At 51.3% G+C, this 23,866-nt stretch overlaps 1 protein-coding gene across 2 annotated transcripts in view; it reads right to left on the bottom strand.

Moving 5' to 3' along the window:
- The window catches only part of DOCK1 (dedicator of cytokinesis 1), a 487,093-nt gene extending 463,846 nt beyond the window's left edge, over positions 1 to 23,247 (bottom strand). For both annotated transcript variants that reach the window (XM_032423353.1, XM_032423354.1), the window contains exon 1: positions 23,059 to 23,247. In XM_032423353.1, the coding sequence (XP_032279244.1) occupies positions 23,059 to 23,104 (46 nt within the window). In that variant the 5' untranslated portion in view covers positions 23,105 to 23,247. The remainder of the gene's footprint in view (positions 1 to 23,058) is intronic.
- Positions 23,248 to 23,866: the final 619 nt, after the last annotated feature.

Below are 23,866 nucleotides of genomic sequence, written 5' to 3'. Positions count from 1 at the left end.
ACAGCCTGAATGCATAAACTCTGTGCTCCCACTTTAGACTGGCTTCCACCAAAAACACAGAAAAACAGGGCCAGAGAGAACCACAGAGAAGCCAACCATCCTATTCAACAGATGAGAAACCAGAAGCAGGAGTGACCCACCCCAGGACAAAGGCTTCTCCCTTCGACTTCCATGCTAGCTCTCCATGTTGGAGCCCACGAGGGGCTTCCCATGAAGACACACTGCTGTCCTTCCCCCCATTTCTCCAGGGTCATCTGGGAATACAGTGTCTAGATCTTATTTCTGAGGAGCTCCAATCCCTCTGGGGTCACTGGACCTTCAGGGCTTTTATTACCAGTTCATACCTGTCTCATCTGTGAAGCTAAGCTGTTGATATCCCTTTCCCAGAATCCCTGGTTGGCTTCTTTAGCAGGTATGACCTCTGGGATGATCGCCCTGGGCCCAGTCACACCCACTTTCACTTTACTAGTATCCAAGTAGCTGTTCCCCTTCACTGGTCCCCCTAACATCTAGGAGCTATAACTGTCAGCCCAGCAAGTCAAGAGTTAGGGAAGCTCAGCTCAGCAAAGGCTTCGGCAGGTGTCAGATAAAGGAACTCACTTGTCACTGCTCTTTGCTGCCCGGGCCTGTTCCCTAGTGCGCATTAGGAAAGCACTGTTACTGGGGAGCACATTCCCCCCAAGGAATCAGGGCTCGCCCAGATTTGCAGCCTTCCACACATTCTACAGACCTTTGTTAGATCCATTTATTTTGAGATGTTCATTATTAGAAGCTGTTGTGGGTGAAATTTTATCCCCCAAAAGTTACATTCAACTATCTAACCCCTGGTACCTGTGAATGTGACCTTACTTGTAAAAAGGGTCTTTGCAGATGTCATCAAGTTAAGATGAGGGTGGTCCCATGGGGCACCTGGGTGGCTCAGTCATTAAGCGTCTGCCTTCGACTCAGGTCATGATCCCAGGGTCCTGGGATCAAGCCCCGCATCGGGCTCCCTGCTCCGCAGGAAGCCTGCTTCTCCCTCTCCCACTCCCCCTGCTTGTGTTCCCTCTCTCACTGTGTCTCTCTCTGTCAAATAAATAAATAAAATCTTAAAAAAAAAAAAAAATAAGATTAGGGTGGTCCCTAATCTAATGACTGGTGTCCTTATAAGAGGAAAATCTGGATACAGAGACTCAGAGACACAGAAAGCACACCAAGCAAAGGCACAGGCAGAGATGGAACGTTGCTGCCACGAGCCAAGGAACCCCAAGGATTCCCAAAAGCCACCAGAAGCTTGAGAGAGGCAAAGAACAGATATTCCCTCTGAGCCTCCAGAAGGAACCAATCCACGGCACCCTGATTTCAGACTTCCAGCTCCAGAACTGAGAGAATACACTTCGGTTGTTTGAAGCCACCTGGTTTGTGACTATGGCGGGAAGCTAAGACAACAGCCACCACTAATCAATCACACTTACCATGTGGCAGGCAATGTCCATATACTTTACACCCATTAGCTCACATCATCCCTACCATGACCCTACAAGGCAGGTTGCTAATCACGCCGCTTGGATATGAGGACACGGAGACTTGTAATTCACCCACGATTACTTAGCTAGAGTCTGGTGAGGGTGGGGCGCAGACCCAAGTCCTCCTTCCCTTCATCTCCTCCTCCCTCTTGCAACCTGAGTCCTAGTACCCCAGGCTGTGTGAAACCTGGGGGACACCTGCCTCCTGCTGGAGGGTGCACAAACGTTAGTTGACACTTCCACTTTAAGCAGTGGTATGAAACTGAGACCCAGTACTGCCCTCATCCTTCTCCCCGGTCATTTTTCCCCTTGAACTACTGGAAGCATTCATGCACAAGTATTTGTCTGAACACCTGTTTCGGTGTTCAAGCACAGGGGAGTCACCCCCCCATGTCCCAGATGTCAGAGCCGCTGACTCCCAGGGCACCAGGCAGAGCAGGGCTCCTGGACCACCTGCACGTCTGGGACTCCGGGGAGACCCGGAGACCTCATTCAGCAAGGGGTGTGTGGTAACTGTCCCAAGAGAACCCCGAACTCCAAAACTGACCTCTGGACTCTATGACTCTGTGATGTCAGCAATGCATCCCAGCAGGGGAGATCCATCTTTATTGCTCAGCAAGTGTCCACTGTTATGTCCAAGAACCATGCAAGTAAGTGAAACACAGAATTACCATACGGCCCCACAATTCCACTTCTAGGCCTGTACCCAAACAAGCCGAAACAGGTGTTCAAACAAATACGTGTCCATGAATGCTCAAAGCAGCACTATTTACAATACCCAAAATGTGGAAACAATCCAAACGTCCATCAACAGCTGAATGGATAAATAAGTTGCGTATATGTCCATACAATGGAATATTATTCAGCCATAAAAAGGACTGACGTACTGCCACATGCTACATCGTGGAAGGACCTCGAAAACATTATGCTAAGTGAAAGGAGCCAGACGACAAAGGCCGCATATTGTCTGACTCCATTTATATGAAGTATCAGGAGAAGATAAATCCACGGAGACCCAGCACAGGCTGGTGCTTGCCTCCCCAGATGGAGCGGGGACAAAGTGGGCAATGGGCTGGGAGTTTTACTTTGTAGTGATGTCAGTGTTTTGGAACCAAATGGAGGTGGTGGTTGCACAAGGCTGTGAATGCACTAAATGCCACTGAACTGCCTACCGTATAATGCTTGACTGTACATTACGTGAATGTCACCTCGAGACTTTTTTAGTAAATCCTACAACTGGTTCCTAAACTTACAACTGTGCCAGAAAATGCTCCCCCACCCCACCCTGCAGTGGTTCCTCCCTCCTGAGCCTTTCAGGACAAAGGTCCCGCTCCCTAACCTGGCCGGTGAGCTCCCAGCCCTGGACGCTGTCCTATCTCACCGTGTCCCACACCGCAGCCCAGGCAGGGCCTCCTGTGGGCTCCCTGCCATCGGGTGCTCCTTTCTCTGCTTCCCTTCCCATGCTTAGCATCCTCCCAGGCTCCCCAGGGATCCCTCGGTGAAGCCCCCCAGACAACTAAGCCAGGACCCCTGCTCAGGCCACAAACATACTCTGCACCCCCAAGCCTGCAACTGTCACCCCGGATGGTAGGTCTCTTCACCAGACTCTTGACAGCGAGGCTGATAAGCAACACCACGCCCTGGGTGTCGACGTGCAATCCGTGACAACACCAAGCGGCAGCCGCTAGTATTATCCACGGTTTACGGATGAGCAAACGACAGCCTGGAGGGTGAGGTTAATTCTAAATACTTCACAACCTTCGAGGGGTACCGCCAGGCCTCACCCCCAGCTCAGTGCAACTGCAAACCATCCCTGAACCCTCAGGGATCCAGGCCAGTAACCATCCAGCCCATAACAGGACCTGACAACAAGTTGCAGGATCAATTCTGACGCAAATCAACTTGCATGGATTTTCATCTGTACCTAATAGATCTATCCGTGGCTGTAAGCCCCGGCTCCTTCTGCCTCCCCAGACAATGGCAGCTTTCACGGTTAGCACATTTTCTTCCCTGAGGTCCTCCTGGACAGAGATGCCATCCTCAAACAAGACATATGAAAACGCCTCAAGAGATTAAATGCCCTTGGCCAAGCTTCTGAAAGTGACCTGATTAAATACTTAAGCGTAATTCCAGTCTAGACTCAATACATCAGCCCTTCGGGCTCAGGGCAATGTGGCCTGTGTGGCAACTGTGCAAAATAATGCTTATAAATGGAAGCAAGAAAGCCCATTTCTCCTTAGTTTCTGCTAAATTGGAAGTGGGAGACTTAATAATGCCGGCCAAGTTTACAAGTCAGGCTACGGGTTCCGCTAAGGCCCCCAGGGGACAGGGCCCAGCCACCAGGCCAGGACTCAGCTCTCCAGAATCAATCAGGGCTGAGAGCCAGGGCGAAGCCTGCCACAGAGCAGGACATCCCAGAGAAATGGGTCTGATGCTCCCTCGCTCTTCCCACCTCCACCCCCAGGAAACCCTGAGGGCTCTGAATCCTTCATCTCGCTCAGGTTTTATATTCTGAATCCAGGGAATCTTTACTCAGTTCATGTTTTATTCTTTCAGGTTCTCCAACAAGCCACTCATCTGAACTCCAAACCTCAGACACGCAGTTTCCTCTACCGAGAGCACCCCCTCGTGCCCCGGGGTATTTTCTGGAGGCAGCCCTGCAGGTGTCTGTATGCAGAGGATCCTTGCTCGGAGCAGCGTTCCCAGACTGTCCAGCCCCTGGGTAGGTAGCCCTCACCTGCCTGTCACATGTCCTCACCCTGAGAGAGCACTCACTCCGAGCATCATAACCAGCTGGTCCCAAGCCTGTCTTTCCCACTAGATTGTTGGCAACCCAAGGGCACACACCAAAGTCCGCCTTGTTCTTCGCTGGGTCCCCAACCAAGGGGGCGTCAGCCATGGAGGCCTCTGTGACTCGGTATCTGCTGCATGAAGGAGTGGAAGTAACTCCCGACAGAGATGCTCTTTGGAGGGAAAAAAGGAGACCATCTTCTCATATACAAACCACCAAGTTAACTGCACCAGAAGAATCTCCAATGTACACTTCAGTGCCTGACCCCTTTGGAGGGATGGCAGTTAATTAAGCATCTCCTATTCACCTCAAGTTCTGGTCCATAAACTTCACATCCAATCCAAACTGAAAGAAAGAAGCGGACCAAAGAAAGCCTGACATCACTTAACATTATCACGGACCTGGCACATAGTTAACCACCTCGGTCTCCAGACAGTTCTCTAAAAAGACAACACAAAAGATACTAGAGCACGATCTCTCTGCGGGTCAGGAGACTGCTCCTCACTGAATGGAGACAGAGCAGGGTCCCAAGGGGGCCGCTACAAGCTCACAATCTCTCTCCACTGGCCCTCTTCATCGGCTCAAGTGCATTTCTGCCCTACTCCTCAATCTCCGGGCTGCCATAACCAATGACTGCAAACGTGGGGACTCAGGACAATAGAAACTTACTTCCTTCACAGTGTTGAAGGCCAGAATCCAAAACCAGGGTGTGGGCAAGGCCGTGCTCCCCGCAAAGCCTCTAGGAGAGGATCCCTCCCTCGCCTCCCCCAGCTCCCAGTAGCCACAGGTGCCCCTGGGCCTCGGCACCTTGCGGCAGCCTAATTTCCACCTGTTGCCTCTGTCCTCACATGGCCTTCTTCTCATATGTCTCCTCCCTTCTTATAAGGACAGCAGTCATACTGAATTAAAGACCTACCCTAATCCAGTATGACCTCATCTTATTAACTATATCTGCAATGTCCCTAATTTTCTAATAAGGTCACATTCTGAGGCACAGGGGTTACAACCTATCTTTTGGGGGGGGGAATAACCCAAAACATCTCCATTTTCCATCATAAAGTATTTATTAAGTGATCCAGTCGAGATACTGTTTACAATCATAAGGAACTGTTTTCCTTCAAGTTAATATGTAAATGTATGCAAATACTCACGTGAAAATGGTGTGTTTCAGTTTAATTTTTTTTTCTTTTGTCTACTTTTCCTGGATATCTAAATTCAGATTAAAGCTTGTAAGTAATTTTGAACTTTGAGAAAAAACATCAAGTAATTCATGTGGAAATCCAATGATTCTACTTAACAGCACTCTCATCTTTTTAAAATTTTTTACCAGAAGACAGAAGTACACTAAACTTAGGTTGTTTTGTCACCAGGGATGGATTTTCAGGCTGACGCTATGCCAGCGATGGTGTTCCAAGTATCAAGTGGTGACAAGGTGCCAAGCATCACACTAAACACTGTACACACATCGTGCTGTTTAGTCTGCTCGAACACCACAGTCACAACCACACCAGCCTGACACACTGCCGTCACCTCACCAGCACCTCCCTGACACACCGCGGTCACCACACCAGCACCTCCCTGACACACCGCGGTCACCTCACCAGCACCTCCCTGACACACCGCGGTCACCTCACCAGCACCTCCCTGACACACTGCTGTCACCACACCAGCACCTCCCTGACACACTGCGGTCACCACACCAGCCCGGCCTGACACACTGCAGTCTCCACACCACAAACATCCAGGCTAACTCTTCAGCTGCCCTTCACACTCCCACAGATATCACAGGTCACTGATGACTTTTTAACCTTTGACTTAAAATTGCCACAGCATTTTATTCCAGTCACAGAGCTCCCCACTGATGCCATCGGTCGTCCTCCCTGCGGCATAGTCAATACTGGAGAGCAGAGCCTACCACCTGCGTGGTCAGCCGAAGCTCCTCAGGCCCTCTGCCCACTGTGATGAAGACGAGGTTCAGGTCACTAACCAACAGTAGCAGTTAGGGAAGGCTTATTTCATTGTTAAGAATCATCTCTACTTGACATTCTATGTGTTCCCCCGACTTATCTTCTCAGAAAAGGAAGAAACCAGAAGCTTCCATGCTCTAGATGTGTCACAGGAAAGGCTTTCTAATAACATGATTTCATTTGGGTCTCAGCTGTCCCCTGAGGTTTGGAGTTCATCCGTACAGATGCACCTATGCACACTCTGAAATGTGTGTATTTTAGAAACATACCCGTGAATCCCCTGAGTGGTAAGAAAAGGCATGAGGAGACCCACTGGGTAAAGTGAAGAAACAGGACTAGGTAGTGCCAGGATTTCACGCAGCTCTAACTTCATGTGCACACACATATACATAATTAAAGTACTTTAGAACACAAGCAGAAGGCAAATTAGGCCGACTGCCCAGCAAGGCGGGCTGCATGAAACAAGAAATGTGCATAAAAACTGCAAACAAGACTCAACACTACCATCCCATTTCTTCAGTCTAGTGGTGTCTTCCCAACCACAAGATGAATCATTACCAGGTCAGCGAAAAAGGTGCAAGCTCAGTGAAAACTGTGTAAGATGTAAAAAAAAAAAAAAGAAAAGAAAAAATGTTGTAGGCTGACACATTTAAAGAAAATCTGCAAAACGGCTGCACATACCTGCGGGTAAGCGGCAGACTTCGGCAGGTAAATAAAACATCGACTTTAAAAATAGAAGTATTAATGCAATACTGTTTATGCCACGATTTTTAAAACTTTGTCCTTAAGAAACTCTTTCATCCAATCCTTCACAGCCAGGGACTTAGATTCTTCACTCTGAGGGGCTCATTCCACATTAATCCCACCTTTAAGTGCCTGCCTATAAATCACAGAGATCAAAGAGGGAAATCTTGCAGACAAATGTTTTAGAGCCCTTGACCACATCTGGTCCCCACTGGTAACTGCTGGTCAGATAAAGTGCAAAATGGAGATTTTATTTTCTGTTCAACTGGAAGCAACACAGTTGAAGAGGCAGGGACCCTAAAGAATTGGATTTCTGTTAAATCACCTTTTTTTATTTTATTTTTTTTACCTTTCACTCAACTTTCACTGCCCCGCCCCGACTCCGAGCATTTGAAGGGCCCCAGTGTTTACCAAAGCTCTGGACTGGGTGCCAGAGAATGTCCCAGCTCTGCTCCCACCACGCCCAACTCCTCAACCGAAAAAACCAGGTGACTGAGTGTCCTTTCAGCCTTAAAAGTCTATGGACCTCCCAGGGCGCCTGGGTGGCTCAGTCCTTAAGCGCCTGCCTTCGTCTCAGGTCATGATCCCCGGGGTCCTGGGATCGAGCCCCTGCTTCTCCCGCTCCCACTCCTCCTGCTGGTGTTCCCCCTCTCGCTGTGTCTCTCTCTGTCAAATAAATAAAATCTTTAAAAAAAAAAAAAGTCTATGGACCTCCCATTTTTCTATCCACACTCAACACAGGAATACAGATACACTTAGAAGGGTGGATATTGAATGGTACATTATTTAGAGAATGCCTACAAGATTCTGACATCTTTCTACCTTTCGGATAGCTTGCATCCTTTTCTAATTAGTACATAATACTATGACAAAATAGCCATTATTCTAAACTGAAAGGATCATGAGGACTCTAAGCCAGGGGCTGGCAAACCACAACCCGCAGACCAAATCCGGCCACAGGCTGACTTTGTACTGCCCATCCACAAAGAATGCTTTCCACCATTTTTTTTAATGAGGTAAAACTCATGTAACATAAAATTAGCCATTTTAAAGTGTATGATTTGGTTCAAGCAATTAGTTAAAAAAATTCGGTGCCGGGCACCTGGGTGGCTCAGTCGGTTAAGCATCTGCCTTCGGCTCAGGTCATGATCCCGGAGTTCCCAGGATCAAGTACCACATCGGGCTCCCTGCTCGGCGGGGAGTCAGTCTGCTTCTCTCTCTGCCCTTCACCCTGCTTGTGCTCTCTCTCGCTCTCTCTCAAATAAATAAAATCTTAAAAAAAAAAAATTTGGTGCCTCAGTCTCCTCTATAAAATGGAGATCAAAAATAGCACTCACTTAACAGGAATGTTGTAGGAGTAAAGTAAATAAATATATAAATGAAGTAAGGAAGTATACAATGTGGTAGCATTTAGTACATTCACAATGTTGTGCAACCACCAACTCTATGTGGTTCTAGGTCTATTTTAAAATATTTTTGTCTCCCGCCAAGGAAACCCCATCCCCATTATAGTAGTCACTCCCCATTCCCTCTTTCCCCAGCCCCCAGCAGCCAGTAATCTGCTTTTGGGGTCTATGGATTTGCCTATTCTGGACGTTTCCTATACAGAGAGAATCCTAAGATATATGTCCTTTTGTGACTGTCTTCTTTCACTCTGCATGATGTTTTCTAGGTTCATCCATGTTGTTACGTGTATCAGTGCTTCGTTCATTTTTATGGTTCAATAATTCTCCGTTGTATGGATGCGCCATATTTTATTTATGCACTCATCTGCTGATGGACACGTGGACAGTTTCCATGTTGCGGGTATTGTAAATAATACCACTGTGCACATTTATGTACAAGTATTTGTTGGAACGTCTGTTTGCAGTTCTTCAGGGAACAGACTTAGGACTGGAATCTCTGAGTGATGTGGTAGTTGTGTGTTTAAAACTTTTTGAGGAATTGCCAAACTATCTTCTGATTGTTACACTTTCGAGTGGTTCCGTTGTTTGTTTAAGTAGGCTTCACGCCCAGTGAGGAGCCCAACTCGGGCTTGGACTTAAAACCCTGAGATGAAGACCTGAGCTAAGATCAAGAGTCAGACGCTTAACCAACTGAGCGATCCAAGCGCCCCGAGTGGGTCTATGTTTTTAATGATTATATACATACCCAGGTAGTGCCCTCTATTTTGCCTCCTGGCCAGCAAAACCTAAGGTATTTATTATCTGGACCTTGACAGAAAAAAGGCTACAGATCTCCATTCTAAACAAAAACGACTGTTTCTTTGAGCTGTTCACTGCTCTGCAGGTACAAAGCACTTCAGTGTATATGATCTACTTTGACTTCACTGGCATCTCATCACCATGCTGCAGGGCAGGAGAGACTGGGGCAAGAATCTCACTTTACAGATGATCACAGGCCCCGAAAGCTGCTCGGAGCCTCCCTGGGGTTCCGCAGCCGCCAGGACCCGGAGCCAGGACTCGCCCTGCCATCTTCCTTCACAAACTGGCTTTTCCTTCTCCTCTCCTCCTGTTCATCCAGTCCCTGCACTTGACCCCAACAGCTAAACTGAGAAAGCATGTTATTGGAGCAACACATGAAGAAGGACTTGAGAAACAGCCTGAGAGGAGGGGAAGATGGGGGGCGGGGGGGCAAGTTGCAGGGACAGCCAAGTCACAGACATGCTCCGATGCCCCCAGCTATCTGAGGAACACATGACCGGAGGTGTGGTTGAGCTGCCTGATCACCAAGTTTGTATGCAGCATGGCACCAGTCATCCCCTTTCCTTCAGGACAGGGCCTCTTCTTAGGGAGCCACCCAAAGTCCAGGGTGGGGGAGCTGTTAAGTCCATTTAAACCAATCACACACTGGATTCCTAAGCAATTCTGTCACACGTCCCAGAAGGGGCCACACACCCAGAGATGTGACTCTCCACCAACAGGAGATCTGAAGCTTTCAAGTTAGTTCCCAATGCTTGGCTGAGATAAAATCCCTCTGTCCCTCTGCCTTCATTCAACAGGTGTTCCAGGGACCATACCAGGTGCAGGGAACAGAGAAAGGAACACAACTCAGCCCTTGTCCTCAAGGGCCCTCTGTCCAGCAGGGGCCATGGGTAAGGTGCACCAACTGCCCCCACGAGTAGAAGTATGTGTAGAACTGCAGAGAGCAGCAAGGGGGCGGGCCCGCATTCAACCTGGGTGAGCGGAGAAAGGTTTACAAGTTGAGCTGAGCCTGGAAGTAGGAGGTAAATAAAGACTATTTACAGAGAGGAGAACATATGCAAAGGCCCGGTGGCACTACCAGACCACGCAGGGTGGACTATATCAGAGTTTGGGTAAAGAAATACCACCAGACATCACTGAGGTCAGCCAGACTGAGTGCCATCCATCCCTTTATTCTGTGGGGGTCCCCAGTATCGGTTCCCATCCTCACCTCTCCCTCCCCTTGGCCTCTCCAGGCTGATCCTCAAAGCAACACTCCCAAAGAACCATCTGAAGAACTCGGCAGCCTGGCCACAGTGCCTGGAGGACCAAGATGCATTCCTGCCTTTGAAAAATAGGCAGAAGAACACACATGACGTTAGAAGGACTTGAAAATAAATCTTGTGAAGTTAATAGAAGCACAGCAATTTGGAAGAAAAATAATCACATTTCCCTCCTGCTAAATCATTATTTGCCCCTGGAAAAGTCAATTATGTTAAAGAAAATAAGTTATTATTGTCGGGGGGAAGAAAGGAGTCTGGATAAGTGCCTTTATTCCAGCAAATACAACTCCAATGGCGAATGCCTGAGCTCCTGTATCTCTGGAGGTCTCAGGGCAGCCAGAAAGGGATTGCTAAGGAAGAATGCGGGGAGGGTCCCTAATTCCCCTGGTAATCTGCACACCTGTCCCAGAATCTGACCTCTAAACTGCCATTTGTGTTTCTCAAAAAGGAGAAGAAACAACAGCTGGCTCCTGACCACCTTCCCACAGCCAGCAGGCCTGGCCGGAGGCCCCTACCCACTCCCCCTGCAACCTTCCTCCCTGCTTCCTCCCCTCCGGCCTCTCCCCAAAAGCACACCCTTCAGGAAGCAGTCCTGCAGGGTCCCAGCCTGCCCTTCCCAGATATCAGGAGAGCCTCTGCTTCCAGCAACACCATCATGATGCCACAGTAAACAGCCAGTGGGTGTTGCCCCAGAGTCCAGCTTCACCCCTGCACTTCATACCAGTCGTTCCTGCAGGGGAGCCATCTTGCCCACAGGGGACATGTGGCAATAGCTGTGTAGGCTGTCTCAACTGAGAGAAGGGGAGTGCTCCTCAGATCTAGTGTAGCGGCCAGGGATGCTGATAAGCACCCGAAAAGGCACAGGACAGCCCCCCACAACCAAAAATTATCCAACCCAGGATGTCAAGAGTGCACAGGTCCAGAAAGCCAGTTTTACATGAATTAAGGCAGCAACTACTGTTATGCACGGTCGACAAGTGAACAAACTGGGGCAGAGAGGGGTGCAGAGTCCCCCATGCATGCATCCCAACCTGAACACTAGTCCTCGCTTTGAGGGGGCAGCCTCCACAGGCAGTGATGGCCCTGAAAATTCACAGGAAGAATGCACTGAGCCTCAAACAGGTCACTGCCCACGTTTACCACTGGTACCCCTGGGTCACACTTCCGGGTTTAGCACCCGTACCCCTGGGTCACACTTCCGGGTTTAGCACCAGTCCCTGGGTCACACTTCCGGGGTTAGCACCAGTCCCTGGGTCACACTTCCGGGGTTAGCACCGGTACCCCTGGGTCACACTTCCGGGTTCAGCACCAGTCCCTGGGTCACACTTCCGGGCTTAGCACCAGTACCCCTGGGTCACACTTCCGGGGTTAGCACCAGTCCCCGGGTCACACTTCCGGGTTCAGCACCGGTACCCCTGGGTCACACTTCCGGGGTTAGCACCGGTACCCCGGGGTAGAGCTAGGCCTCTGTCATCCAGATTCGGGGCCAGCTGCTCCCGGCCCCTCGTGGCGCCCCACTGCCTAGAGCTCAGCCTCCTGGCCACACAGCTACATCAGCCCAGAATCCACATCAGGAGATTCTGGCTAAGGATATCAGGAAGAGAAAACCACAACGCTGTGAGCTCTGGGGGGAAGGCAGGCCTCTCCTCAACGCTGACTCCCTGACCCCGGGGTGCACCTGCCCCCTCCCCATGCTCTCTCTACTACCCACCCCCATCCCTCCTTCTGCCTCAAGACTCCCAGGCCCTGGGGACTCAGGGCCATTCCTGCTGGGCCCTCAGCCCTCGCACACACTTGTCCCCACAGCCTGGGCTAGAAGGGGTCAGGAGGCAGAGAGGATGCGGCCTGCAAGGCTGGGGCCCCGGGGAAGGGGCCTAAGAAGCTAAGGCAGGAATGGGCAAATCACAGACGGGGACCTGGGACCAGCCCAGCACCAAGCTGGACAGGAGCAGAGCAGGCAGTGAGGCCAGAAGGCTATAAAGGACATTTTTTAAAGCGTTTCCAAGCAGGCAGCAGCCACCACAGCCTGAAAACTCTGATCGGAGAACCTGAGAGCCCAGACTGACAAGCACTGAAGCTGTTGGCTTCGCCACGAAAAACATCAAACACGATCCATGTCCCTGCCATCTCCCAAAACTCAAAAAAATAGTTTCTGGTAATTCATTTAACGGCAAAAACTGGGCCTGAGCGAAGAGCAGGCTGATCACAGGTCACCTCCGTCACATCGCAGGTGACCATACACCCCTCGCAGCCTCATGCACATGTCTGACCGTGGGGTGCCCCCAGACCTGCTGGGGGTGTGAAGCACACGCGTGAGCCTTCTGCACGGGCACCATCGTCCTCTCCACATCAAGACAAACCTGTAATGAAAACACCACTAGCTCTAAGAATTTTACATAGGGATTGCCGAGCTGGACCACGATCTACACCCCAAGAGGGCGGCTCTGGATCCCCCACGTCTAAGAACAATGCTGGCAAGCAAACTGGAAGGAAGGAAGAAAGGTTATTTGAAGGCAGTTTTCTTTGACCTGTAATTTCTCGGTGGCTTACAACAACTGCGTTGTTCACGGAAGCTGGGACACACTCACCTTCATCACTATCCACCTCGCGCATCGGTTCAACGGCTCAGCTTAGTGCCTACTCCAGAAGGCTCATCAGCTCACACTGTTAATCAATGACTAGACAACTTGTTTAGTAATAAAACAAAAATTACAAAACCTTAGGAAAAGTAATGCTCACGCTGCCACACTGCCCTTTTCCAACAAGAAACTGATTAAAACCATCACCAGTAATCACATATTTTCTCTATAACAGGCTAACATCATTAATACAAAGTAGTACTTTCTCCTTCTGAAAGAGGAAATAATAGAAGCTTTCTCCTTCCGCAAGTTCTACCTCTACCGCGTGCATTATCTTGCTAGCTCCTCTAGCTAAATGGAGGTCACTATTGCCCCATCTCCAAGGGCCTGAGGCCTGGGAGGGTAGATAAGGCAGAAGAGTAGCACCCTGGCCTGGATTCCAGGCATTCTGACTCCCAGTCCACTGCTCTTTACCCTACACCATAATGGCCCCCCAATCTAACTTTTAAGTTACTATAGCTGTGACTGATTAACCTTTTTTTTTTTTTAAAGATTTTATTCAATTATTTGACAGAGAGAGAGAGACAGCAAGAGAGGGAACACAAGCAGAGGGAGTGGGAGAGGGAGAAGCAGGCTTCCGCTAAGCAGGGAGCCCAATGCGGGGCTTGATCCCAGGACCCTGGGATCATGACCTGAGCCGAAGGCAGACACTTAACGACTGAACCACCCAGGCGCCCCGACTGATTAACCTTTATAGCCTTTTTTCAGAGCATGCTTAGTCATAAAGACAAGTGTTATTTCAGAATATTAAGATTCCATTCTAATAAAAAAAAAACCAACACTTAGAAACAAAGACACCGTTCTAATGAGCAGGCTTAAAGTACACCACCTTTCTGAGGCCCAAAGAATTCCAAAGACGCAGGAATGGGATCTGGGGGTGCTGCATATGTTTCAGGATGGTGAGAATAGGAACTGCCAGACAAACATGAAGATGACTCATTTAGAAGGCAGCCTCCCTTATGCTCACAGGTCTACCCTACCCCCCAAGGAGTACTCTCTGGGCCAGGTCTATAGTGAAGGACATCCTGGAATCTACAGGAGAGAAGGAGCAGAAAACAGGCCAAGGAAAAAGGCAGCACCTGTTCTCATTTGCATCTCTTCATACTGTTGTCGAGGTCTGGACATCTGTTCTGCCAAGTGACTCTCAGGGACAAAATGGTGTGACACCTTACAATCTCTGTGTTCGGTGCCAATAATGCTGAAGGGTCTAATTCCTCCTGATTAATAGAAAGTAGGTGTCGACGACAGGGACCTGTTAGAGGAGATCCCCAATATGCACATCCTCCTCTTCTTGCAGGGCTCACAGCTAGACTCTATTTCCAAGGCCCAGATGCTGTTAGGTTGCGCCAGGCACTGAGCTCTGGGATGGGCACCACCTCCAGCCCTGGCAGAGGGAAAAGCTCCTGTGAAAGGTCCTCCATCTCCTTTCCCCAGCCACAGGTTGAAAGGTAAGGAGCCCAAGAGTCTAGCGGAGGGCAGAGCCTCAGGACAGAAGGAGCCTGAGTCCCCGGATGACTAGAGGCTTAAGAGCCCCTGAGCCCCCTCCCCACCAGCTACTTGGCCTGTGACATAAACAAATAACAAACTTTCATTGTATGAAGCCCAGGAAATGTTGGGGCTCTGTTACAGCAGCCAGCCAACCCTAATTCAGAAAAGAAATCACAATAGTTACATTTTCATATAAAAGCGTACCTAACAAGTCCAAGTAAGTTAAACAAAATCACTCAAGATGGCACACAGAATTTGTATCGCACTCTTGAGGAAATGCAGCAGCAAACTGCAACCGTGACTAGCAATGCCACCAGGACAAAGACTCTGAGTGACGTTTTTGGAAAGAGATTTATCCACGTAAGCTTTATTGGACTCCCTTCACCTGGTCCCTTCAGGAGCTCTGGGGATCAGTAGGAACTCCAACCCGATAGGACTTCAGAGCGAACACTAAAATTCCAGGGAATTCTCCCCCCATCGGGGACCCTCCCTTACAACAAGCAGGGGCTGCAGAGTTGCAGAGATAATGGGGCCCACGTGGCTTGAGTTGCACAGACTGAGAGGCCGAGGGGAGCATAAAAGAAACAGCTACCGAGCACAGACCCAGGGCCAGGTTTGTGCTAGCTTCTCTCTTTATCCCCAGAACCACCCGAGGAAGATGCTATTATCACCAATTCGCAAAGGGGACGCTTGGCATTCGGTAAATAACTCACCCAAGGTCACCTGGCTGGCAAGAGATGGACCGGAGATTCAAAGATGCATCTCCATGCCCCCCAATCTGTGATCTTCTGTGATACCCCACACTGAAGAGAACACCTTTTCCTCCTCAAGGCACCCAAGTGAAAAGCTAACAAGCTGACAGACATCTGGCTGGGGTGAAACCACCTGGTTTTTATAAGCAGAGAGTGCCCAGGTGCATGCGGGGAGGGGGATGGCTGCCGAGTTACAGAGTGAAGAGCAGCCCCTGGAGCTGTGCACTTGGCCCAACAGTGACGATGCAATCTAGTACCAAAGGCGCTCCCTGCCATCACTGGGCACCTGGCATTCCGGAACCACACGGGGCCTGGCCACCGTACCCACACGCCAACACTACAAGCGATACGAAACTGGAAATACAGCCAAGCTGGAGGGCTCCGTCTCCTAATGCCACAGGCAGGCGGAGTGTGATGGGGCCGCCCCTAAGGAAGAGCTGTTCCCCAGGTGCGCCCACCATGCCACTGACCACACTTACAACCTGTTCAACTTCCTGTTCAGGTCTCAAACCCCCTGACTGTATCATCCCATCACTCATGTGATTACAAGAAATTTCCAGGGCTGAACACAGACACTAATTTGATTCTTTAAATTAGATTCTGTGAGGGCGCCTGGGTGGCTCAGTTGGTTAAGCGACTGCCTTCGGCTCAGGTCATGATCCTGGAGTCCCTGGATCGAGTCCCGCATCGGGCTCCCTGCTCAGCAAGGAGCCTGCTTCTCCCTCTGACCCTCCCCCCTCTCATGTGCTCTCTCTCTCTCATTCTCTCTGTCTCAAATAAATAAATAAAAAATCTTTAAAAAAAAAAAAAAAAAAAAAATTAGATTCTGTGAGCCTTGTGAGGGAGGGGGCTCATACTGCGAGCTCCCACCTCCCATCTCCCTCCTTCCTTCTTCCAGGCATCCCCAAGGAACTGGGGACCCATGACCTTGCAGAAAAATAATCACTCAGACGGTGGCCACCAAAAGCACACAAAAATTTAGAGGGAATGTCTTACTTGTGATAATGTTATGGGTTATATCCCCCAAAATTCAAACACTTAAGTTCTGCCCCCACCCCAATAACTGAGAATGTCTTTGGAGACAGGGTCTTGAAAGAGATGACTGAGGTAATGACGTCATGAGGATGGGCCCGAATCCAGGAAGAGGAGGTGAGGACACAAACACCACGGAAGAAGACCTTGTGAGGACACAGTAAGACAGCCATCCACACACCAAGCAGAAGGCCTCAGAGGGAACCAACTCTACCAACACCTTGATCTTGGACTTCCAGCCTCCAGAACTGAGAAAATAAATTCCTGCAGCTTAAGCTCCTCAGAGGAGTACTTTGTTAAGGCAGCAAACTAAAACACATACTTTACATGCAGACTTGAGGGAGGGTCCCAAAGCACTTCCCACCTTATTAATAAAAGCAAACTTAAGTACAGTGCTACTGCTATTTACATAACAATGTTTCCCAAGTGCCTTAACTGCCCTTTAGTTCCTGTGAACCTCCCCATCAGCCTGACCTTGTACACAGGGCCAAGCATTAGCCTCCATTTTGAAAATGTGGAACCAGCCAGGAGAGGCTCAAAGACTTGCCCCAGGTCACATCAATGAAGAGTGGCCACATCTCAGCTAAAACTCAGATTCTGACCCTTCCCCGGGTCCCCTCCGCAGGGCTCACCTCTCAGAAGAGGGGTGTGAACATGGTGCCCGGCAGTGAGTAGGACACTGCTGGCCCCACACTGCTGGACAGCCCCACCGGCCTCCCAGCCCATGATCTCTTCTTCCAACTGCACTCAGGACCCTAACACATTCGACAACTGCACAGCTCGGTGGCCCCCGCCCCTGCTGCAGCCCCGCAAACACCACCTGACAGCAGCCTTCTCGCGCACCGCGGCTCACGCAGCAGCCCACAGGCTCATCTCCCAAATTACGCCAAGATATCCTGCAAAGAGGGAAATGCAAATCCAAACCACAACAACACACCACCACACTCTACCAGACTGGCTAAAATAGACAAGCGGGACAAGAAAGGCTGGCAAGGAGAACCCCGATCACACATACGTGGCTGGTGGGAATGCAAAATGGTGCAGCTACTCTGGAATAGTTTGGCAGTTTCTTAAAAATCCAAACACACAACTACATACAACTTAGCAATGGCATTCCTGGGCACTTATCCCAGAAAATGAAGACTTGTGTTCATGTGAAAACCTGTGCATAAATGTTCATAGTAGCTTTACTCATAATAGCCAAAACCCAGATGTCCTTCAGCAGGTGAATGGTTGATCCATCAGATCCATGCCACGGAACACCACTCAGCAATGAAAAGGAACCACCCACTGATACACACAACCACCTGATGAATCTCCAGAGAATTATGCGGCGTGATAAAAATCAATCCAAAGAGGTTTCATGCTATATGATTCCATTCATGTAACATTCTTGAAATGATAAAACTAGGGGCGCCTGGGTGGCTCAGTCGTTAAGCGTCTGCTTTCAGCTCAGGTCATGATCCCAGAGTCCTGGGATTGAGCCCCACATCGGGCGAAGCCTGCTTCTCCCTCTCCCACTCCCCCTGCTTGCGTTCCCTCTCTCGCTGTGTCTCTATCAAATAAATAAATAAAAATCTTTAAAAAAAGAAAAAAAGAAATGTTAAAACTATAGAAACGGAGAAGAGATTACTGGTTGCCAGGGACTGTGCCCGAAGGAGGAGCAAGGTGGGTGTGGCTAAAAAAGGACAAGAGGAGAGGACCTGGGAGTGATGGCAATGCTCTGTACCGGGACCGAATCCATGCCAATATCCTGGCTCTGTATGGTACTGTAGTTTGGCAAGATGTCACCTAGAGGTAAGTTGGTAATGGGTATATGGGGTCTCTCTGTATTATCTGTTACAAACGTATGTGTTTATAATTATCTGAAAATACAAAGTTAAAGAAAAAATAAAAAAGAGGAAGAAGGAAGGATTGAACGATTGAAGGCAGGAAGCAAACAAGAGAAGGAACTATTCACAACCCCTAAGACAATCCTGGTAAGATGTGATATTCTACGCAAACATTGGCACAACAATAAATTTAAAATTTTTATAATGTTTTCAAAGTAAAATAAGGTTTGTAGAAATATAATATGCCCTAATTTGGTTTTTCTGCAACTCCAGTGAATGAAAATGTCTGCATTTCTATTTACTTATAATCAAATCTAATTTTTCTTCCCCAAAGTAGCAGCTTGCTTTCTACTCTAGATAACAAAAGACATCTCTCTGCAACTCCCACACTCCCAAATTTATTTGGATATTACACTACTCCTAGCAGTTATCATCACTCAGAACTAATCTAAATACACACAAGTCATGCTCCCCAGCACCAAGCAAATGAGACTTTCCCCCAAGAGAGGGGCAAAACACACCATTAAGAAATCACCTTTTGAGGAAAAGTATTCTTGCAGCAAACTGCACCTGTCAAATCCGAGCAGAAAATCACTTGTCACTACATTTCTGAACCGCACTTTATTAAATAAAAAATTAATAAAAGCAACACCCCATTGAGTGCTTGGCTGATCTCAAACACGATGCCCCCTCTTCTGCCAACATTATTTCAATGCATCGTCCTTGGTCTTTGTGGTAGCCAGGCTTAGTTCCACCGTCCAGATGGGGAAACCGAGGCTCAGGAAGATGAGTAATTTGCTTATGGGCCACATGAGGAGTAAGAGCCAGGAGTTAAAGGTGTCTGCAGGACCAACACCCGCATCCCCTTTGAGCTCTCCGTAGAAAAAGCCAGAACGAAGCACCCACACTTGGGTCCACTGGTGTTCAGTCTCCTCCATAACAAAGCTGAAGGCTAGCAAGAGAACCTTACTCTCCCAAACTGCTCTCAGCACCACCTCTGTTAGGTTTCTCTTGCTGCCTTAACAAACGGCCACACGCTGAGCAGCTTCAAAGGGTCCACAGGGATATTCTCCAGCTCCCCAGGTCAGACACTCAGTGGCTCTGGGTCTCAAAATCCAGCCGCTGGGCCGCTGGGCTCCTGTGGGAAGCTCAGGAAGGGATCTGTTTCCAGGCTCGTTGGGGTACTGGCAGAATCCAGTTGTGCCTGTAGGACTAAGGTCCCCGTTTCCTTGCTGGTTGCCAGCTGGGGGCTGCCCTGAGCTCCCTGGGCTTTCTCTAGTCCCTGCAAAGGGGCTCCTACATCTCAGGGCCAGCGACTTCTGACTCCACTCTTCTGTGACCAGCCAGAGAAAGTTCTCTGCTTTGGGGGCCCACATAGAAAATGCAAGATCATCTCTCCAACTCTAAGTCTCATTACGTTAACCACATCTGCAAAGCCCTTTCTGCCACGTCACGTAACGTATTTACAGGTTCTGGGGATTAGGGCATGGACATTTTGGGAAGGGAGCCATTATTCTGCCTCACACCAATGAGAGAAGTAAGCACACCATCCTCAGGTGTGACTCTAGAACACACTCCATCTTTTCACCTCATCTTAAGAACAGGATCCATAATAATTTTATTGTCGTTGAGACCTCAGACTCTGCGTAGCTGGGGGATGATGGAAAAGTTCACCCAGTCCAAGCCCTCCAAAATTCATTCAAAATTCAGGTCAAAATTCATTCCTCTGTTAATTAACTAAATCCATAAACACTGACCCACCCAATTCAAGCCTAGGGGGAGACATTACCAGGCTAGTAAATTTACTGGGGGCAACCCCAACCCCCACTGGAATAAATGGGGTAGGGGGGGAGAACAGCATTTCCTGCCTTGCTGAGGAAGCAACAGATCAGCTGTTTACTCCTTTCCCCAATTTACAAAATAAATAACTGAAGTGTCTCATTTACAAACAATGCTTCTAACAGATTCCAAGTACTTGCAAACAATGAGCTGTGATTCATGTTTCCAAATGAGATGGAGTTTTATCATTTTCTTTCCCCTCGTGATTCATTCATCCCGCCAAGTCAGTGGTCGGAGTGGAAGCAAGACCCACCCACAACCTGCCACAGCCCTCCAAGGAAACACAGCCCTGTTGTTAGGCTCCCCCAAAAAACACTGTGGTTGGTAAGGGGGGGTGCCCAGTAATTTTCCCTTGGGAGGAAACAGCCCATTAGCTAGTGGGAATGAATCCCTGTCCCCTAGCACTTCTGTCTTCCCTTCCTGAGAACCAGTGGGACCCTCCAGTGCCAACTCCTAGAACAGTGGAGAGCTTGGGCTGACCCGGATGTGAGCATCCTCGCCTTCCCTTCTGCCCAGGATCAAGAGCTGCCTAACGGAACTCCAGTCATTTAAAGCTCCTATTGATGCTGAACAAGCTGTGCTGTCCCGTCCCTGCTACCCCGTTCTGGGGCCTCGGCTCCACTGGAGTGAAACCAAGCAGAGCAGTCACTCTCCCCTCCACCTGACAGCCATTCACACTGTTCCTGGAATTGCCTGGCAAAACCATCCAGGACATGGTCCTTTGGAAACTTTTCAACACAGACTTTTCTTAAAACCACAGCATTAGCCAAAGGTGTGATGTTGGAAGTCACCACAGTGAGTGCTAGCTAAGCTTCTGGAAGGTGTGTGATGTCATGGGGAGGGACACAGCCATGTTCTTGCCCACAGTCACCTCCCTCGCCACCAAGGAGACCGCGCTCACTCTGTCACTGAATGCTCCCTTTGGTCTTCTCTAGACAGGACAGTCAAGCAACTCAACAGGTGCCACACCTACAGTGTCCTCAATGTCATGCTGCGAGCCAACAAAAAGTGTCAATGTTAAAATGCAGAGCTCCAAAGAGAAGCCCCTCCCCACCTCCTGGCGCTCAGTGGGATGGTGTCAGCTCCAGAGCCAGGGTTCCAATCCCAGATGGAGCACTTACTAGTGCTATGAACGATGTATTTTCTCTCTGCCTCTGTCAAGTGGGAATGACAGGAGTCCCACCCCACAGGACTGGGAGGGGGGAGGCAAAAGCTCTCAGCCAGAGCTCGAGCAGCTCCCTGCCTCCTCCCCAGGGCTGTCTGAGGTCCTACTCCTCTGCTTGCCTCCTGCCTCTTCCTCCTGCCTCTCCCGAGCGCTCCAGGCACTCTTCCATCCGTCTCTGCTGGGTTCCAGTCCTCAGCTCACTCCTCACACAAACACACCCCCCCCACAGCAGGCTCTCCACAGCCGGGACCCCCACTGTCACCACACCTGAAGCAGTCCCAAACAGAATGTGCACCCACACCTCCCCCATCAGCTGCAGATGGATGGCCACGTTTCTATCAGGGTGGCTGGGATGAAACCATATGGAAGCACCCAGGGTGCTGCTTACACGCTCAGGTCCCACCTGTCGCTGACCTCCGTGCCCAAGTCTGGGCCTCCACTTCCTCATCTCTAGAAATGGGGTGGGAAGAGAGCTCAGCCATAGTGGTCTTGCAGCAAGAAGCACAACCCCCCCCCCCCCCCCGCGGGCATGTGGAACAAGACGAGTGTGGGCCCAGAAGACCTCGGACTGTCTCAGGACGGACTGTTCCCACAGCCACTGTCCAAGCAGCTCCACGGTCACCCCACAGACATCTAACAGAGACAAGCACTGGAATCACAAAAAAGAAAGAACCCTGAGGGCCAGCGCCGCCCCAGAGGCTTGCCCAAGTCGGAGGGCCAGCTCTGGAGGAGACCAGCAGTGGGGGTAGGCTTGGCACCGCAAAAGCTCAGGGACAGGGGGGCCTGCCCGCTGCGGGAGCAGAAGCCCCAGGAGGAGCCCCGAGAGGCACAACCTGGCGGCCAAGGTCACAAAAGGCCTTACAAGTCAGGCAAAGTGCAGCCTGGGTGACGGAGATAATAAAGGAGCAGGAGGAAAGTGAGACGGAAAACTATGAAGGTCCAGGGTCCGGGATCCCGGAGAGCAGCCACGGCCCCGACTCCCGACACGGTGGGTGAGAAAGGACAGGCTGGACCCCAGACTTTTGGCAGCCAGGCTGCAAATCCGCGGTGAGGGGGACAGCAGGGCGCAGCGAGGGCTGGGGTCCGTTTGTTCTGCCATCAAGGAAAGCCTCGCTCTCTGGAATGTATACTCGCTCGGTCCGAAATGTAAACTTGCAACCCGACTCCCCCCACTCCCCGCAGGAAACGACAAAGAGCGGCGGAGCCAAAACAGTCCCGCCCTCCGCAACCCGCTCCCCGAGCCCGGGGACGCCGGAGCGCTCGGCCGGCCGCTCCGCTCCGGGGGTCCCGCACGGTCCAGGCCGGGCCCACCGAGTGGCGGGCAGGGCGCCCGGCCCGCCCAGGTCGCGCGCGCCACTTCCCACCGGGAGAGAGCACAACTCTTCGCTTGGATCCCTACAACTTGCAACTGCCCGCCCGGGGAGCTCCAGACCCTGCACGCAGCTTCACCCAGAAGGCAGAAAGCCGCGGCCGAACAATGACCCCGGGACGGCCCGGCCCCGGCCAGCCCACCCGAAGGCTTCGGCCGCGGACAGAACGGGGTCTGAGCTCGGGCGGCCGGGGAGGCTGGAGGGCTCCGCCACCGGGTGCCCGCCCGGCAGCTAGGTGCGGGGGGGACGCCCCGGGAAGTGACACGGCCCGCCCCCGCCCCCGCGTGTCCCCGGCCCCGCTCGCCCGCGCTCCGGAGGGGGCGCCGCGCACTCGGGCCGGGCCGGCGGCAACAGGCTCCCGCGCGTCCGCCCGCCCGCCGCGCCCCGCCCGGCCCCGCCGCCCCTCCGGAGCGCGCGCCGCGGGGAGGTCGGGCAGGCCGGGCGCGGAGTGGGGCGCGCGGAGCTCACCCACGCCGTATTTCTCCTCTCTCTTGGTGGGCACCCAGCGCGTCATGGCGCCGCCGCGAGAGCCGCCGCCGCCGCTCGGGCAGGAAACTCCGCGCCTAGGCCGCCATTTTCCATTCCTTTCGAGCCGCGACAGGATGGGGAGGAAAAAGTTTGCGGCGGAGGCGGTGTCATGTGGGACGGGGCGGGCGGAGCGTCGCGGGCCGGATGGGAAAGGCCGGGAGCGCCGGCGAGAGGCGGGCCGGCCGGGGGCCTGTGAGCACTGCCCCTGCGTCTGGCACCGCGCGCCGCAGCCTGTGTCTCCCGCGCACGGCCCGCGGGACAGCCCCCCACACCCGGGGACACTGCCGCTGCGCGGAGTCCCCGGACCCCCGGCTGTCCCACGACGAGAGGGGGGCGCCCTGGGCGGAGGGGGCGAGGGGGGCTCTAGGAGACTTATGAAGCTTGGGGTTTGCACAGCACGGGGCTCAGACGGCGGACTCGGGTTCCGCCTCGGTGTAGGGAGTCCTGGCGCGGAGCAAACCCGGAGGTTCCCTGGGAGGAGCCTGCCCGGGCACGTGGTCCTTTCGCTAAGGAGACGGACTTTAACTGAGCACCTAGCGCCTGCCTGGGGGGCGAGGAGGTGCCGGGTAGAGTAACTACAAGTAGATGGGTTAGCTCTTCGCGCTTGGGCGGGTGGGAACGAAGGGGTGGTGCAGTGCTGGTCAGGGGGTGCTGCCCGGGGAAGCGCCCTCTCGCTTGAGTGTTGAATGAGGGCAGTTACCCCCAAAAGCCGGGAGGGAGAGGCAAGAAAAGCCCCGCCGAGGCCCAG

Source organism: Phoca vitulina, unplaced genomic scaffold (assembly GCF_004348235.1).
Source record: "Phoca vitulina isolate PV1807 unplaced genomic scaffold, GSC_HSeal_1.0 scaffold28, whole genome shotgun sequence".
NCBI lineage: Eukaryota > Metazoa > Chordata > Mammalia > Carnivora > Phocidae > Phoca > Phoca vitulina.
The sequence above is the reverse complement of the archived record's forward strand: the minus strand, read 5'-3'. Positions and strand labels throughout refer to the sequence as shown.